At 42.3% G+C, this 20,005-nt stretch overlaps 1 protein-coding gene across 4 annotated transcripts in view; it reads right to left on the reverse strand.

Annotated features, from left to right (window-relative positions):
* dzank1 (double zinc ribbon and ankyrin repeat domains 1) overlaps positions 1-14,400 on the reverse strand; it is a 137,343-nt gene extending 122,943 nt beyond the window's left edge. For all 4 annotated transcript variants that reach the window (XM_073051554.1, XM_073051553.1, XM_073051552.1 and 1 more), the window contains exons 1-4: positions 14,293-14,400; positions 12,873-13,000; positions 9,542-9,695; positions 8,826-8,955 (exon numbers count right to left, since the gene is read on the reverse strand). In XM_073051554.1, the coding sequence (XP_072907655.1) occupies positions 8,826-8,955; positions 9,542-9,695; positions 12,873-12,981 (393 nt within the window). In that variant the 5' untranslated portion in view covers positions 12,982-13,000; positions 14,293-14,400. The remainder of the gene's footprint in view (positions 1-8,825; positions 8,956-9,541; positions 9,696-12,872; positions 13,001-14,292) is intronic.
* Positions 14,401-20,005: the final 5,605 nt, after the last annotated feature.

Raw genomic sequence — 20,005 nt, forward strand, 5'->3', positions numbered from 1 at the left:
CTATTGGGAATACATTTTATCCTTAATGTACAAAACCTGCCGGACCATATCCAGAGAAATGAGTGTTGTTTGTGGTTATGTAACATGGATAGGATAAACTAGACCTGGAAAGAATGCAACTCAGATTCATCAGGATGTTAACATACTAACATTGATTCATTGCTTCATCGTGATTCATCATCGTTACTGGGGCAATGGCCGCCAGCAGCAGCTCCAGCGGCTCGTCAGAGTCCACTGTCCTGGGCTGAAAGTTGATTGGCCCTGTGCCTTCCATGTTCACTGCACAACTTCATATGCCTTCTAGGCGAAGATCCATGGGATGAGGTCTTTTGAGCTTCCGTTGTTGCTTCTGTACCTTTGGGTTTTTACAGAATGGGGTTGCTAACCCCATGCCCAGCCCTCCTTTCGCAGGCGGGCTTGGGTCCATCCATGGCCGAGTTCATCATTAGTCAGAAGGGACCTTAATGTTTGTTTTGACAGTCACTGGCTGCAAAATTCAAGTCTCAAGATGACTCTAATCCAATCACTGCTTCCACACTCAGGAAGAGCATTCAAAATCTTTCATATAATTTAAACTTAGCTTTTGTTCTTTCCCCCCCACACATTGTGGTGCAGCAGGCAGCAACCTTTGCCTTTTCTTTTGCATGTCTGTTTTTTTTACAAGGCTGAGTTGCTAGCTCGACACTCAATCCAGCACAGCTGGAAAGCGTGAAAGGAGCCAGCCAGATTCAAACCGGAGGACTACTCGCCTCAAAGTCCAGTGCGGATACTACTGCACCACCAGCCGGCTAATTTACACTTTAGCAGTACGTTAATATGTCAATGAAATGCTACTACAGATCAGGGTGTTCCCGAGTTCGGAGTTCAATGCCAGCACCGTCTGTAAGGAGTTCCTTCATTCCCCCTGTGAACCGTGTGGGTTTCTTCTGAGTCCTCTGGCTTCCTCCCACAGTCCAAAGTTAGTAGTTAGACCAGTCAGTAGTTAACTGGTCATTGTAAATTGTCCTGTGACTCGGCAAGTGTGTGTTGCTGGGCAGTGCAGCTCATCAGGCCAGAAGGGCCTGTATCTCTGAATAAATAGTCATAAATTCATAGAATGCTAAAGCACAGAAACAGACCCTTCTGCCCATCTAGTCTATGCCAAAGTATTATTCTGCCTACTCGCATCAACCAGCAGTTTTTGAAACACAATTCCTGATTGTGTTTCTTCTTAGGATTTTGACAGGAACTGATAGAGCAAATGCAGAGAAACATTCCAACTAGAGCCAGAAGGGGCCATGAGAAGGCCTTGGCGAACAGGATTAAAGAAAACCCCAAGGCATTCTACAAATATGTGAAGAGCAAGAGGATAAGACGTGACAGAATAGGACCTATCAAGTGTGACAGTGGAAAAGTGTGTATGGAACCGGAGGAAATGGCAGAGGAACTTAATGAATACTTGGCTTCAGCATTCACTATGGAAAAGGATCTTGGTGATTGTAGGGATGACTTACAGCGAACTGAAAAGCTTGAGCATATAGACATTAAGAAAGAGAATGTGCTGGAGCTTTTGGAAAGCATCAAGTTGGGTAAGTCACCAGTACCAGATGAGATGTATCCCAGGCTACTGTGGGAGGCGAGGGAGGAGATTGCTGAGCCTCTGGCAATGATCTTTGCATCGTCAATGGGGATGGGAGAGGTTCTGGAGGATTGGGGGGTTGCGGATGTTGTTTCCTTATTCAAGAAAGGGAGTAGAGATAACCCAGGAAATTATAGACCAGTGAGTCTTACTTCAGTGGTTGGTAAATTGATGGAGAAGATCCTGAGAGGTAGGATTTATGAACATTTGGAGAAGCATATTATGATTAGGAATAGTCAGCATGGCTTTGTCAAAAGCAGGTCATACCTTATGAGCCTGATTGAATTTTTTGAGGCTGTGACTAAACACATTGATGAAGGTAGAGCAGTAGATGTGGTGTATATGGATTTCAGCTGGCATTTGATAAGGTACCCCATGCAAGGCTTATTGAGGAAACAAGGAGGCATGGGGTCCAAGAGGACCTTGCTTTGTGGATCCAGAATTGGCTTGCTCACAGAAGGCAAAGAGTGGTTTTAGATGGGTCATATTCTGCATGGAGGTCAGTGACCAGTGGTGTGCCTCAGGGATCTGTTTTGGGACCCCTTCTCTTTGCGATTTTTATAAATGACCTACATGAGGAAGTGGAGGGATAGGTTAGTAAATTTGCCGATGACACAAAGTTTGGGGGCGTTGTGTATAGTGTTGAGGGCTTTCCAAGGTTACAGCAGGACATCAATAGCTTGCAAAACTGGGCTGAGAAGTTTCAGATGGAGTTCAACCCAGATAACTGTGAGGTGGTTCATTTTGGTAGGTCAAATATGATGACAGAATATAGTATTAATGGTAAGACTCTTGGTAGTGTGGAGGATCAGAGGGATTTTGGGGTCCGAGTCCATAGGACACTCAAAGCTGCTATGCAGGTTGACTCTGTGGCTAAGAAGGCATATGGTGCATTGGCCTTCATCAACCATGGGATTGAGTTTAAGAGCCGAGAGGTAATGTTGCAGCTATAATAGGACCCTGGTCAGACCCCACTTGGGAGTACTGCGCTCAGTTCCAACACCTCACTACAGGAAGGATGTGGAAACTACTGAAAGGGTGCAGAGGAGATTTACAAGGATGTTGCCTAGATTGGGGAGCATGCCTTATGAGAATAGGTTGAGTGAACTCAGCCTTTTTTCCTTGGAGCGATGGAGGATGCGAGGTGACCTGATAAAGGTGTATAAGATGATGGGAGGCACTGATCGTGTGGATAGCCACAGGCTTTATCCCCCAGGGCTGAAATGGCTAACACAAGAGGGCACAGTTTTAAGGTGCTTGGAAGTAGGTATAGAGGAGATGTCAGGGATGAGTGCATGGAATGGGCTACCAGGGATGGTGGTGGAGGCAGATACAATAGGGCCTTTTAAGAGACTCCTGGAGGGTACATGGAGCTTAGAAAAATAGAGAGCAATGGGTAACCTTAGGTAATTTCTAAGTACACATTCCGCACAGCATTGTGTGCCGAAGGGCCTGTATTGTGCTGTAGGTTTTCTATGTTTCTATGGTGTGGGTATCAAGTAATTTCAGGCAAAGCTGGGGCATTTAAGAGAGAAGATAACGTGAAGAAATTATTCTAAGGGTTACAGTATGGGACTAAAAGTGTAGCGTGTATGGTGTCAAAGTAGGGAGAACAAGCACGTTCATTAAACAAAGCCGATGGGAGCATGTTCCATGTTCATTGCTGATTATGGGACCAAGTTTGCCAACTTATTTTCCACATTAATGCAGAAATGTCTTAATTGACTGAAATGTTTTGAGGTAGTTTCAGACCTTGAATTTTAATTTGAGTCTTTCTCTTTTTTATATAGAACCTAAAATTTTTAAATATTGTATCTGATGGCAGCATTCAAGCCTGATTAAAGTTGAGGCCTGAGGTGGAAAACGAACCAACGTCCAGTCAAGATCCTCACCTGAGCCCACCCCGTCTTCCTCTCCTCTTGCCACTTCCAAAGATGGTGGTGGCGACGTACGGTGGCTTACAAACGACCAGCTATTCTCCTCAATCTATTTCTTCTGGACTACCATCACTGCAGTACACACCCTGTAATTTCCCTTTGGGAGGTGTGCCTTTGAACCATCTGGTGTTTTTGTGATTTCCTGAAGGACTTGGCACACTGAACTCTCTTGAATGCAAGTACAGCTGCCGTTAGTGGGGCGGACTTAAAACATCAGGGCTGAGTGAAAAATAAACTGATGTTTAGCCGAGTTAAGCAACAAGCCAGATGAAAAACATTAAGGGATCAAGGCCTTGGGTGTTCAGCTCAGATCCCCGTGTCAGCCAAGCCCTTCCCCCTGAGCCTGTCCCGCTTGCCTGGGTTTGACCTGTCTACCTCTCTTCTCGCTGCCTCCATCAGGCAAGTGGTGCAAGAGTCCTGGGTCCCACACCACCAGGCTTGGCAGCAGTTGTTGCCCTGCTCCGCTCCTGGACCAGCTTCACTCGCCTCAGTGCCGAATTGGTTCCGTGGCAGTGGACTCACTTTTGGGATCTCTGCAGTTCATGTTCTGTGTATTATTTCTTTATTTTATTGTTTACACGACTTGTTCTTCTTCACACATTAGATGTTTGTCAGTCTTTGTTGTGTGGGGCTTTTCATGAATTACATTATGTTCCTTTGTTCTGTGGCTGCCTGCAAGAAGATGCATCTCAGGGTTGGATATGGTCCCCATACTTTGAACTACCGTTGGACAGGAGTCCTGGGTCCTTCCCACCAGGTTCAGGAACAGTTGCTGCCCTACAGCCACTGAGCTCGTGGACCAGCCTGGATGGTTCACTCGCCTCATCGCTCAACTGACTCCACAGCCGGCAGACTCATTTTTAGGGGCTCTGCAGCTCGTGCTCTCAGCATTACCCATTTACTTTTTCTTAATGATTAATTGTCTTGTCCTCTTTTACACATTGGATGCTTATCAGTCTTTGTTATGTATGGTTTTTCGTGGATTCTACTGTATTTCTTTATTTTCTTGTGGGTGTCTGCAGGGCAATGAATCTCAGGGTTGTATATGGGTTGATAATAAATTTATTTTGTACTTTAAAGACATGCTGGAATCTGGAGCAAACTATATAGTGCTAAAGGAACTCAGAGCATCAGGCAGCATCTGCAGAGGGAAGTGGACTATCGACATGAAAGAATAGGAAAATTCTGCAGAATAATAAACACAAGAAATTTTGCAGAGGCTGGAAATTCAAAGCAACACACACATAATGCTGGAGGAACTCAGCAGGTCAGACAGCATCTATGGAAATGACTGAACAGTCGACATTTCCAGAATAGGCCCTCCATCAGGACTTCAGAATAGAAGGGAGAGGGCTGGGATAAGAGCGGCAAGCGACAGGTGGCTTCAGGTGAGGAGAAACCAGTGGTAGATAAAGAAGGGAAGGAAGGAAATGCCGATAGAAGCTTGGCAGCGAAAGGGGGAAACAACACAGGCCACAAATGATGGAATCTGTCCATTTCCCTAGACAGATGCTGCCTGAACCCACATCTCTCCAGTAGCTTGTTTTTAAGCACACTAAACTATCATCCACAGATCTTTGAATGGGGGAACTGAAATACAGCCTCATAGTTAAATAAAAATAACAGTTAAAACCAAGGTCTTATTTTATTAAACGAGATGCAGAAACAAACCCAATAGAACTATTTGTAACACGAGTGAATCTGCAGATGCTGGAAATAAATAAAAACACAAAATGCTGGCAGAACTCAGCAGGCCAGACAGCATCTATGGGAGGAGGTAGTGACGACGTTTCGGGCTGAAACCCTTCATCAGTAACTATTTGTACTTCTTTATCACAAAGAAGCAGAACTTGGGGAGGAATAAGATCATTCTATTTTGCCCCTAGTCTTCCTACCTGTGGTTACAATCCACACATACCAAGTTAATCTCATTATAAATACACCATACAAACTAAATCCATTTCTTCAGTCACCCACTGCATTGCCCAGTAATCTGTTAAAATTTAAGTTGCTTTGTTTAGAGGTTTTGACTGAGCATATGCTAGGAATCCATCCAGATAGAGTGTACTGAGGTGACTTAAAAATCCAGAAATCATAGAATGGCGATTACACCTAAACCATAAATACATGTGAGCTGTGAGATCTCATAGGTCACACCTGGGTTAACCTGTAACCCAGGTTACATAGCTGTAAGGTCACACATTAAGGAAGAACATTATCCTGACCAACCTACAAACATTTCAATAACTTCTTGACCAAGTGAGAATGAGAGACTCCTGTTCCAGATCAGTATGCTGGATGATTATCAATAGGTTTGTTATTAGAAGGCACATTTCCTGTCCTGATACTTTGTGTTCACAGACATATCACCGTTCCCTGCATACCTGCAGAGGTCAATTCTTTAGGAGCACGTCTTTTGCTCTTTTATCTTAACGTAAACGTTCCAGCAGGCTGTTTGTTCTTACTTGTAGTGCCAAGGCTGCTAGCTCAGTTACAAGTTAATATGACTTATCTCTATGATAGCAACATTTGCTCTCTCACTACATACTTCATGTCACCTGTATCATTGGACAAGAGCCACGAACTCACCCTGTAATCTAGCCCATCTTCGTAGGTTACATTTCTGTTTTGACTAAGCTGAACATCAGATTATATCTCTGAGATTCAGAATAATTTGATTTTTTCCCCATAAATTTATCCCTGTGGGCAGGGAAGGGGGGTGGGGAGGGAGGCGACATGGTAGTGCGGAGCACCAGTAACCCAGGTTAAATTCCCGTCAATGTCTGTAAGAAGTTTGTACGCTCTCCCCGTGACCACATGGGTTTCCTTCAGGGACTCTGGCGCGGGCTTGTTGGGCCGGAACTGAGCTGTATCACTAAATAAAATAATTCGCAACATTGATTGTTGAAATTGTTATAGTCGTTTTCTCTACAATCCATTATTTTACATAAGACATACAATAGGAATGGAATTATGCCATTTGGCCCATCGAACCCATTCCACCATACTATCACGGCTGATTTATTATCCTTCTCAACCCCATTCTCTTGTCTTCTCCCCATAACCTTTGATGCCCTGACTAACCAAGAACCCATCAACCTCCGCTTTAAATATACCCAATGACTTGGCCTCCACAGCCGTCTGTGACAATACATTCCACAGATTCACCACTCTCTGGCTAAAGAAATTCTTCCTCAGCTCTGTTCTACAGGAATTTCCTTCTATTCTGAAGCTGAGCCCTCTGGTCTTAGACTTCCCCACTACTGAAACATCCTCTCCACACCCACTCTATCTAGGCCTTTCAATATTTGAAAAGTCTCAAAGAGATTCCCCTTCATTCATCGAAACGCCAACAAGAATACAGGCCCAATTTTACAGATTGTTTACTTGCATTCTGAAAATTAGAGTTAGAACAAGCAGAGTAAAACCAGAAATCACTTTTTGCAGAGGGGCTGTAGATGTTGGATCAATCAGAATGTAATATAACCAAGAAGAATGTGGTAACCTGCCTCAATGACCATCATCTAGTAGCACTTGTCTCCAGAGTGATGAAGTGTTTTGAGAGACTGGTGATGAAGTACATCATCTCCTGTCTGAGGAGCATCCTGGATCTGCTCCAGTTTGTCTACCGTCACAACAGGTCAACAGCAGATGCCATTTCTTTGGCTCTTCTCTCAGCATTCAACACTATCATCATTTGAAAACTTCAAAGCCTGAGCCTCAGTACCTCCTATGCAACTGGATCCTCAAATTCCTCACTGGCAGACCCAGTCACTACAGATTAGAGAAGACAACTCCTCCACGCTGACCACCACTAAAAAGTGAAAAAGGCCATGTGCTTAGCCCCCTGCTCTACTCACTTTATACATATGATTGTGGGCTAAGTACAGCTCCAATGCCATATTTAAGCTCTGACATCACTGCTGTTGGCTGAATCAAAGGGTGATGACAAATTTTGCATATGGGAGGGAGATTGGAAAAACTGATTGAATGGTGTCACAACAGCTCGCTCAATGTCAGCAAAACCAAAGAGCTGATTATCAACTACTGGAGGAAGAAGCCATTAAGGGATTGGAGATGGAAAAGGTCAGTAGCCTTAAATATAAACAAAAATGATTCTGCAGATGCTGGAAATCCAGAGCATTACACACAAAATGCTGGAGGAACTCAGCAAGTCAGGCAGCATCTATGGAGGGGAATAAACAATCGATGCTTCAGTCCAAGACTTTTCATCAAGACTGAAACGTTGAATGCTTATTCCTCTCCATAAGTGCAGCCAGACCTGCTGAGCTCCCCCAGCATGTGTGTGTGTTGCAGTAGCCCAGTCCATCACAGCAAAACCCTCCCCACCCCACCATTGAGCATATTTAGATGGAGCTCTGCCCCAAGAAAGCAGCATTCATCATCAAAGACCCCCATCACTACTACCACCGGGCAGGAGGTACAGAAACCCTTGAATCCATATCCAGGAACAGTTATTATCTTCAACCATCAAGCTCCTGAAGAAGCATAACTTCACTCATCACTATTCTGAAGTGACTCTACAAGCTAGATTTACTTTCAAGGACTCTTTACAGCTCATGCTCTCAGAATTATTTTAAGTTGCAGCTTGGCTTCTTTTACATATTGGTTGCTTGTCAGTCTTTGTTTATGCATAGTTGTTATTCTATTGTAGATCTTTGTTTCCTGTAAATGCCTGTGAGAAAATGAATCTAAAAGTAGTAAACAGTAACATCTATGTACTTAGATAATAACATTTTCTTTGGCTTTGATTTGCGGATCAAAATACTCTGAAGATACTCAGTGGGTCAGGCAGCATCTGTGGAGGGAAGTGAACAACTGACACTTAGACCCATCCAAATGGAGCAGTCCCGAAGAGCCTTGACCTGAAACATCGACTGCTCATTTTTCTCCACTGATGCTGCCTGACCCGCTAAGTACCTCCAGCAGTTAGTTTATTGTTTCAGATTCCAGCATCTTTAGTCTTGTGTCTCCATAACCCAATAGCAGAATAAGTTTAAGGGGCCAAATGGCCTATTCTTGTTCCAATATTCTGCTATTATGACTGATAGATTATGTGGTTAGATAGCTATCCATATATTAATTGTGACATCACAGTAATATTAGAAACAAATGGCAAAGTAAAACCAGAAGGAACAGTACCACCAAGGATCTAATTTTTTTTTACAAAACTGTACAAGAAACAAGAAACTCTGAGCCAGCATTTTGTGAGTAAAACCCAGCTAGTGTACCCATCTACATGTGCTCACCTGTCTGGAAAGCTCCTTTTTATAATCTTGGAGGAAATTCTCTTCATCATCCTCCAGCACTTCTACTGAGCTGGGCTGCACATACTCCACAAGAAACATCTTAGTTACAACACCACTCTCTCGGCCATCTCTAAAAAGTTTGCAGATGACACAGACATTTAGAATGACAATAAGAAAATGGTAGAATATTACACTAAGGCAGGAAGAAGCAGTGAAATGGCCAAGTAAGATGATGTTATTTGAAATATAACGCAGCACAGTGCAATAATATATCTTGTAGAAAGAAAGTGGATAGGTAATTTAAATTGAAAAACAGTGCAAGGATTATGGAGAAAGTAGAGAATATGGAATTGCTCTCCTGAAGGCAGATGTGGTTAATGCAAGCATTCAGATCTCCTGGCATAGATAGGGAGAAATGATTTCTTGATAACCAGAGAACAAAATTTTAAGATATAATCTAAAGAATCAAGAGAGTTTCTTTCTCCACTCAGCAAATTCTTATTATCTGGATCACACAGCTTAAATGGGCATTGGAAGATGATTCAATACTGGCAAAGAGGAATTTAGAGATTATGGTGGAAATTGAAGGAATGGATTTATTCTGTAGATCTGACATTTTCTGTTCCAAACTATTTTAGGGTTTAATTTTTTGATGCAATTAAACTACTTTCCATTGAAAAAATATTCTTTGCAGGACTGACACATAGGAAGTTTACCTAGAGACAGCCAAAGCCTTAATAGTCCCTTTGCCTGCGGGCAAGGTGAATGGCTTTCTGTACTTGAAGGTGGAGCTGTCCCCGTGGCTTGGTTTCTTCTGGGGTTGAGGTCTGCTGCCATTCACAGTGTAGTACACATCCACATCATGAGTGTCTGTTACGTAAAAACAGTAAAACAAACATAAAGAAGCATGTTCCTGTAAATAAAAAAAAAACTACATTTCTGGCCAGTTCAATTAGAAAGCTTGGATTGTCTTCCTCAGAACAAAACTGATGGTAATGAATTAGGGAGAAACTTAATAGGGGGTTTCAAGACCCTGAAGGTTTTTGAGTAATGAGAAACTTTTATTTTAAATTATGCGTTGTTCCTATCCAAGTCTTGATTTGCAAGGTAATAGATGTAATTGAGAATCACTCGAATTGAGTGTGATATTCTCCTAAGGGGTTGTCTATTGTTGTGACCATAGCCACCACTTTTTTTTTTTTTTACACCACTTACTTGCACTGAAAACATTCCTAAAAGCTTTACACAAAATGAAAATGTTGCAATATTGAAAATCTTATTTCTTACAAAGGAAGCCATTCAGCCCACAGGTCTATGCCAGCTCCCAGGGAAGCAGGGCCATTAAGATTCAATCCTCTTCTCCTTATTTATCCATACAACCTGCAGCTCACTGTCTCTCACACAAGCTCATCAACTACCTCAACTAATTTCTCTCTTGGCAGAAAAATTTGGGATAAACTGTCACAGCCTGAGGAAACCCCCGTGGTTGCAGGGAGATGCAAGAGACTGCAGATGCTGGGATCTGGAGCAAAAAGCTGCTGCAGAAGCTCGATGAGTCAGGCAGCATCTGTGGTGGGAAACAGATAATCGACATTTCGGGTTGAGACGGCAGTCTGGAAGGGATGAAGGGTCTTGACCTTTAACTTTGACTATCCATTTCCTCCACATATGCTGCCTGACACACTGACTTCTTACAGCCCAGCATATTGATGCAATCCTGAAGAAGGCACACTAGTTCTCCATTTTATTAGGAGTTTGAGGAGATTTGGTATACCACGCAAGCCTCTACAGATATACTGCGGACAGCATTCTGACTAGCTGCATTGCCCCCTGGTCAGGAGGCTCCAATGCACAGGATCAAGAGGGGCTGCAGAGAACTGCAATACAGCCAGCTCTATCATGGGCACAAGCCTTCCCATTATCGAGGACATCTTCAAAAGGTTGTGTCTCAAGAAGGCAGCAACCATTAATAAGGACCCTTACTGTCCAGAAAATGCCCTCTTCTCATTACTATCATCAGTGAGGGGGTACAGGAACTTGAAGATCAACACTCAGTGTTTAAAGAACAGCTTCTTCCCCTCTGCCATCATATTTCTGAATGGTTACTGAACTAACGTACATTACTTTGTGATTCCTCTTTGGCACTAGTTATTTTTGTATTGTAACTTATAGTACTAGTTTTATGCTGGACATTAACAACATAAAGTACTGCAGGTCTACTCAGCTCATTGGTGGAGAAACTGAAGGATCTGGACTTGGTGTGGATTGTGCTGCTACCTGCGTCAGAGAAGCATCAACACGGTGTGCAGTCTACAGCGAGTGATTGTTTTAGCCACTTTTCTTGCAGTTGCAAGACCCTGATGGACTTTTGCAATGTGGAATGCTGCAAGTCCGACTCACAGGCTTAGTGGCTGGACCGATGGTAGGGGAGCAGCTCGGCCTCAGTCGTAGCCAAGGCAAGGCCTCAAACTGCGGTGTCGCTTGCTTGCAGCCACCCCGGAGACCGGTGTCAGAGCCAGAGTGCTAGAGATGGTGTGATGTGGCGTCCATGCTGGAGCAGCGCTGCTCTCCAGTGTTCACTCGGCAGAAGACAAGATGTTTTGTGTTCGAGTGCAGACTGCTGCAAAATTTATGGACTCGGGGATTTGGACTTTGTATTCTTTGTGTGTGACTGTATTTTACTGTTATCCTTTTGGACTATATGTGCCTTGTGCTGTGAATGACTGTTGGTACTGTGTTTGCCCCTTGGCCCTGGAGTAACACTGTTCTGTTTGAGTGTATCCATGGGTATCATGGATGGTTGAGCGACAATTAAACTTGAAGTAGAAGAATGGGGGGGGGGGGGGGGGAATCAATGAAAACTATGGAATATTGAAAGGATGTGGAAAGGATGTTTCTTATAGTGGAGGAGTCTAGGACCTGAGGGCACAGCCTCAGAATAAAAGGATATCCCTTTAGAACAGAGATGAGGAGGAATTTCTTTAGCCAGAGGTGGTGAATGTGTGGAATTCATTGCCACAAGTGGCTGTGGAGGCCAAGTCATTGGGTGTATTTAAAGTGGAGGTTGATGGATTCTTGATTAGTCAGGGTGTCAAAGGTTACAGGAAGAAGACAGAAGAATGGGGTTGAGAGGGAGAATAAATCAGCCATGATGGAATGGCAGAGCAAACTCAATGAGCCTAATGGCCTAATTCTGCTCCTGTCTTATGGTCAGAAAGTCTGCCCCTGTATGTACAGCAGCAATGCACTGAGAGTTGCAACACACACACAATGCTGGAGGAACTCACGTCAGGCAGCACCAATGGAGAGGAATAAACAGATGCCCAGTCATCAGGACTCGGCCTGAAACATCAACTTTTTATTCCTCTCCATAGATGCTGCCTGACCTGCTGAGTTCATCCAGCATGTTGTGTGAGTATTGTTCTGGATTTCCAGCAACTGCAGAAATTCTTATTATAATAATTTAAAATAAGAATTGTAATTCTTATTGTAATTCTGTGCTGTCACCTGGCGTAGTATTACTACTAAACTTTGGATGGTCCCTTATTCAGTCGATAGTCATGTTTGCATTCTTTTTTCAGATACTGGGCACCGATAATGGAGCATGCGTAAGAGAACAAGATGGAAATAACATTGCTGACTTGCTTGGGAATGAGACAAGACAATCTCAATAAAGAGCTTTAATTTACAAAAATGACTGAAAGGTCCTAGCAGAAGTACAGACAGACAAAACTTGGTTCTGAGCCAGAGAGAGCAGACAAGGAATAGTGACCAAAGGGGAATTGAAAGGGTCTAAGTTTTGAGGAGGTTTTTTTTTTAAAAAGAGGAAAGAAGAGTATGTGTAGAAAGATTCAAGCACAAAAATTCACCATTTAGAGAGACGGGATGGTGGAAAAGGTCATAATTAGAGGATCACAGAGATCATAGAGCTGGACGAGGAGATCGACTCAGGGGTACGCTATTGAAAGCATGTGATTGCCCTCATTATATTTCAGGAATTGTCTGGTCTTCGTTTTAAACCAATTATGGTCCAAAAAAAAAACTTACCTGACTTGATTCCGATGAGAGTGTTGGTATCAATTTCATACTTGGCTTTGCCTTGCTGGGGGATCCTAAGTGGGATGATGTGTGGCACTGCGATGGAGCCTGCTGTCATACCTTCAGCAGGGGAGCACCTACAGAGAGAGACACCAACTGAGGCAGCTATGCGACACCAGCACAGTTACTCCTGCTCACAGTCTCACTGCCAGTGCAGAGGACAGATAGACCACAAAGCTGCTGACAGAGAAAGGCTATCCCGAACAAACCATAAAATCCAAATATTTAAAACAACACAGAAACTGTAACTGTTAGAACTCAAATAAGTTCTAACAAGGAGGGTTATTAACAATAATTAACCTATAAGTATGCTTAACCCCTAGCAATTATTGATAGTGGAGAATATTAATACCACAATGATAAGTGATTATTAAAAGCTCAATTATAACTAACTTGAATGATGATTAATAAATTTAATTATTTTAGAAATTAACAACTGCTTAAAGCAAAGTATTTTGCATAGTTCAAAGATGAATATAAATGATTAATGACTCAATTATCAATAATTCCAATTACTATCATTATCAATAACACTGTTTATTAAAAATTCAAATAATTACCATTAACAACTAAGAATATTAGTAGCTATATACAGGTGCTCCCCCCCATTTACAAAGGTAGAGCGTTCCTATGAAACCTATCTTAAGCTGAAATGGTATAAAGCGAAGAACTATTAATTTATATGGGAAAAAATTTTCATAAAAGTGAAAATCCTCTTTGTAATGCGAAAACAGGTTACTAATGTAGTTCTTTTGTAAAAGCAAAGTGGCATAAAGCAAACATTCGTAAAGCGGGGCACCTATTACTAGTAGTCCCAGACAAAAGGTTAGTAAAATTCCCTGTGATTTGCTTTGAGCACAATGACTTTTAATAAGTATATGATTATCGTTTCATCCATTGCACATTACATTCTATCATGAGCTTTCTGTGATCATATATGTGATACTCTGGGATGACAAGGCACTCACCAGCCTCTCATCACTATCGCTCACTGACTCCCTCAGCCCCTCTGCCTTGGTAATCCTGTGACCCACCACCTCCACCCCCCCAAGCCTCTGTACCTGTGACCCTGCTCCCTAGCCTCTGTACCGCTGTAACCCGGCCCCCCAGCCTCCGTACCCCTGTGACCCTGCTCCCTAGCCTCTGCATCTGTGACCGTGCTCCCTAGCACTCCCCCAAGCCTCCGTACCCCTGTGACCCTGCTCCCTAGCCCCCCCCAGCCTCCATACCCTCGTGACCCTACTCCCTAGCCTCTGCATCTGTGACCGTGCTCCCTAGCACCCCCCCCCAAGCCTCCGTACCCCCGTGACCCGGCCCCCCCGCGCCCGAGCCTCCGTACCCCCGTGACCCGGCCCTCAAGCCTCCGTACCCTCGTGACCCGTCCACCGCAAAACCTGGTTTGCCGCCCTCAACTTCCCACCACTCCGCTTGGCTACCAACACCACAGCAACAGCACAACGCGCCTCCGACTCCTTTCATTGGCTGGCCCTTGCAGCTTGACAACCACCCGTGCCAATAGAATTACCTTTCACTGTGACCGCGGCGTGGAAACCGCGCCTGCGCACTTGGCGCTCAGCGACAGGTGCATTTAAATCCCGTGAGCTGATTGGTGGCAGGAACGGGACGGTAGCTAGGCAGCCAAGCGATGGGAATATTTGGGATAAATAGCAGTGGGAAGGTGATCTATTGTGAGGTTAGGGGGCTGCTGGGAGGTTTCCCCTCAGGCAGGAAGGACGGGGAGTGTGGGGTAGAGTGATGGAGGCGGTATTGGATAATAAGAGTTGTGAAGGGCAAATGTCAGGGTTCCGAGAGACGGAAGCGCAAGCGGTCGATTGAGGACTGCAGTGGCTTATCGTCCAGTGATGAAGGCACTAGACAGGATTTAAATGAAAGGAAGGAAGAGTGTAAGGTTTTGTTGAGTTTTGAAAGCAGGCCTGTTTCTGATATCAGTTGTTTTTTTTAAAGCATTAGGAGATATTGTGGGCGCAAATCCTAAGGGATGAGGCGATCTTAGTATTTTGTAAAGATAGTAAACGATGTGAGAGAGATTTGGGGTTAAAAGGAAGGGAAATAATAGCAGGGAATTGCATGGCTTTGGGGAGTCATCTCCAGAGTGCCTCTACCCGTGGGCCAAGTTAAACATAATTTTGTTGGGGGAAAAGGATGCTAAACGTTTGAAAGGGTTTCGTGGTGGAGTTAGAACAGATAGTTTATAGGTGTTAATTAAATTTGATGTGAAAAAAAGTTGCCAGATATGGTTAATTTGGGTTATATGGTTTGAGTTGATGTGCTGCCCCCTCTGAGATGCTTTCAATGCCAGAGGTTTGGTTGTGTAGCAGCTGTGTATAAGGGTAAAAGTTGTAGGGTATACGTGGTGGAGAGCATAATTATGGCAATTGTGGAGAAGGCGTTAGGCTAAAATGTAACAACTGTGGAAGGAGAACATACTCTGCTTATATAGTATCCTGTGTTGTAAAGATATGTGGAAGTGCCCGAGTCTGGGTGGAAATGGGAATATCTTATGTAGAGGCTCTAAAGAAAGTACAGAAGACAATGTCAAAGGGACCTATTGATATCCAGAATTCCAGAATACAGGTGGCTGGTGTACAAAGTGCATAATTGTATAAAAAAGTATTCTCTGATTGTTGATAAACTAAACTTATCATTTTCATGGCAGATGTGGTAATTTGTCTAGTACAAATAAAAGTAGGACAGGAAAAAATATATTTAAAGCTGCAGAAACCATCTAGAGATAAAAGTCTTGACCGCAGAAGTTATTAATGATGTGGTAAAATGAGGAAAAAATTATGTTCAGACTTCAAAGGAGGCTTGTTAGTATTTTTGTTTAGTCTTAAAATAGGATGCTAATGGTCAAGAGTTTAAGAAGTTTATTGAAGATTTACCAAATAAACCTTATGTTTTGTGTGTACAGGAAAACCTGGTTGAATTTTTGACTAAATTTTAAGATATAAGGTTATGTTGATTTCAGACTTGATCGGAAAATGGGCAATGGAGGAGGAGTGACTAGCTTTGTCAAAAACGGGATAGTGCTTAAGAGTTTTGGAGATTGGGGTTGTTTATGAACCAATTATGATTAAAATTTGAGGAAAGAATAGTAAAGTACAGGTAATAAAATTTGTGAAAGGTTAATACCTGATAGATTGGAAATTGTGGATGGAAATGGGATAAATAAGATTATATGGTGTGGGGATTTTAATGCTCAGTACTGTGTGTGACACTAATGTGGAAGTGACAGTGGTGGAAGACTTTCTGAAAGTAAACTGTCTGATGTGCTTGAATTATGGTAGAAGCGCAAGGATAAATCTATTTAACAACACTTACTGCTATTGACCTTACACTGGTGTCTGAGGATATAGCAAGAGTGTGTAACTGGGAAGTGTATAATGATACAACAATGGTGAGCATCATTTCCCCATTATCTGTACAATGGTACGGATGTGTGTCAGAAGAAAGGTTCTCATATATCCAATGGAATTTTCAAAAGGTAAATTGGGCCATATTTGATGATATATGTGAAAGTAGATTTCCTGATTATGTGGTTTTAGAGAATATCAAGCTCAGTACTAATACCTTTGAGGTCTGTACTCAACTCCACAGCCAAGGAATCAATTCCAAATCATTGGGAGATAATAAAAGGAAAGCTGTTCCCTGGTGGATGGATGAATGTAAAAGAGCTGTGAAGCAGCAGAATAAAGCTTTTAGTGTTACTCCTATTCATCTTTTGTACAATTTAAAATAACAAGCTGTCATTAGAAAAGTGGTGGGAAGGGCAAAGAAAATGCAATGTGATATACATGACAGTGATAGCACTGGGAAAGAGATCCAGATTGGGAAAGTTTGATAAAGAAACTGGAGGGAGTTAGAAAACTTGATACATTACTGGTTTTGTATAGTGAGGAGAAGGCTGCAGTTACTCACTCTGAAAAGGCAGAACTGTTAGCAAAATTAGATGTCAGTGTATATTATTTGGTCAGTTTAAGTAAAGAAGAGAGGTCTTGTATAGAAACAGCTTTGGCAAGCAATCCTCAGATTGCTGAGAAAAAAGAATGTTCCAGTTCCTGCTTGGATGTTGAATTTACATTGTCTGGACTTAAAGGGCTATTAATGGAGCTGGTCAGACATCACCTGGGAAAGGTTTTTTTTTTTGGTGTGTTTACACACTTATCAGATTTGAAACTTATGTTGGTTTTGAAATTCTTTGACACAATTTGGGTAGAATAGAGACTTGCTGCTTCCTGGAAATTAGCGGTTGTTAGCAATTGAAATCTGGCAAGGATCAATCAGATTCTCCCAGTTATAGACCTATTTCACTAACATCACATGGATGTAAGATAATGAAATGAATGGTTATAGCAAGGCTTTCTTATCTTGTGAAAAGTAGTGGAAAATAAGCTGCATACCAACCTGCATTTTGTCAAGAGAGAATGACCATGGACTGGGTGTTAAATTAGAATCTGATATTTGTAAGGCCCAAGTTAATAAAGAATCAGTGGTAGCAGTTTCATTTGATGTGAGAAAACTTATGATATGTTATGGACACAAGTGTTGCTGCTTAAACTGGAAAGGTGGGAGTATGTGGTAGAATATTCAACTGAATTCAAGATTTTTTATGTGACAGGAAGATACAAGTCAGGGTGGGAACAACGTTGTCTAAGGAGTATGAGATAGAGAATGGGACTCTACAGGGACTGTGTGTAGCCCACTCTTTTTTAATATTATGATTAGTTATATTTTCTTAAATGTTGGCTCAGACATTTCCAAGTCATTAATTGCTGATGATGGTGCAGTGTGGAAGAGAGGCAGGACTTTAAATTATATAGTTAGGAAAATGCAGGCAGCTTTTAATGAAGTAGAGAATGGGGTCATTGGTGAGGTGCAAAGACTCAAGTTATTTGCTTTTCTAAAAGGAACATTACACCCACAATTGATCTGAAGTTATATGGGTATATCTCTTAAACAAGAGTCAGTGGTAAAGTTTCTACAAACGTTTGTAGGTAGGTGGATGGACAAAAGGCTAACGTGGAAGGTGCATGTGAATAAGCTTTTAAAGAAGTGTAAAAAAAAGTCCATGGTACGACAGAGTGTCAAACCTAGACCTATGGAAGAGAGCAAACCAAGAGCCCATTGTATTCCAGATAAGGAGGAGGAAGTGGAGATGGGTCGGCCACACCTTGAGGAAGAGCCAGTTGAATGTCACTCGACAATCACTCGAATGGAATCCACAAGGGAAAAGAAGAAGAGGTCGCCCAAAGCAAACCTGGAGGCGTAGGCTTTTGGATGAACTGAAAGCCGCCAGCCAAACTTGGGAGACTGCAAAAACATCTGCTAGAGATCGTAGGAAGTGGAGGACTTTTGTTGAGGAGCGAAAAGGATTAAAGAAGAAAAAAAAGTCCATAATGTGCTCAGGTGCTTAGTTGTTTGTGATCAGGGTGTGAGTAGGAGGTCAATTAAACAAATGTATGTTGTATTAATCAGATCAATCTTTGATTATAGATGTACTGCTCATGGGTCAGCCTCAACAGTGGTCTTAAAGCCCCTAGATAAAGTTCAAATTCAAGCACTAAGATTATGTTGTGATGCTATTAAGTCATCTACAACCTACACCGGTTACAATTAGTAATGATTTACTGGGTTAGTGTAAGAGCACTTAAAGTTGATCATCCATTATTGGCAATGTTTGTAGAGAGTTGGGAACACTCCATTCATAAGGTGTGCAGTTTTGATTGGATGGGAAATGAATGGGTACAAAGTCTTGGGTTGATTATGTCCCAGTGTACCCCTTTCTGTCGCTCCTTTATGGTTTTTCTCTTTGGCTGTGGTTGATTTGAGCCCAAGATGAGTGATATACTCTCATGTTTACATAGTGGACAAGCTATGTTGAAAATCTGCAGATGCTGGAAATCCAAAGCAACACATGCAGAATGATGGAGGCACAGCAGGCCAGGCAGCATCTATGGAGAAGAGCAAACAGTCGATGTTTCAGACTGAGATCCTTTGTCATGTCTTGGCCTGAAACATTGACCATTTATTTTTGATGAGGAGTGATTGTTTATCAGTGGCACAGGAAGTTCAGCAATGTATCCAAAGCAGATATTATGGATTCGTACATCTACACAGATGGTTTAAAAGATCCAGCGATTGGTCATTCAGGTGTTACTGTTTATGTTCCAAAGTTTCAGATGACATAAGAAAAAAAATCAAACAATTTATCAGTATTCATGTCTCAGATGGTTGCTATCTAGCCTTGGAAAGGGTTGAAGAAGTACAGTACACCCTGATTATGTACTTCTGAGCTCTGATTCATTCTTGGTTTTGACACCTTTTAAAAAAAGGTATTTCAAATTGCAGGCTACACATTCTTCTTGGGATTGGACAACATCTGTTGAGGCTGCAGGGTCCAGGCCTGGGTATGCATTTCATATGGATTCCTGCCCATGTAGGAAACAGGATGGCAGACATTCTTGTCAAAGCAATCACTTAAAATTAAGTTTTTAAATGTAGCGAGCTTTTGCATAAGAGTGAGGTACAAGTCATAATTAAAAAGTATATTCAATCACTGTGGCAACAAAGTTGGGATAAGGAAAAGAAGGGATGGCACTTATATAAAATTCTGAGGATGATGGGAACATGACTGGGTATAAAAGAAGGGTAGATGTTATACTCTCACATTTACATATTGGACAAGCTATGTTCAATAAATCCCTGTTCAGAATTAGTATAGGTAATAAGGCCATTTGTAGGGAATGAACTTGTCAGGAAAGGTGCAGCTTGTATTGTTCGATTGCTGTTCCTATGAGGTGAAAGGAAAGATATAATTGTTAAATGTAAATCTTCCCTTCGATGGGAGTTTCAATGATATTGTATTGATGCTGCTTCCTACACACATGCTGAGCTCGTTGACTTCATCAACTTTGCCTCCAGCTTCCACTCTGCCTCAAATTTACTTGGTCCATTTCTGACACCTCTCTTCCCTTTGATCTCTCTGTCTCTATCTTTGGAGACATTCTACCTACTGACATCTTTTATAAATCCACTGATACTCACAGCTACCTGGACTACAC

Source organism: Hemitrygon akajei, chromosome 7, assembly GCF_048418815.1.
Source record: "Hemitrygon akajei chromosome 7, sHemAka1.3, whole genome shotgun sequence".
Taxonomy (NCBI): Eukaryota; Metazoa; Chordata; class Chondrichthyes; order Myliobatiformes; family Dasyatidae; genus Hemitrygon; species Hemitrygon akajei.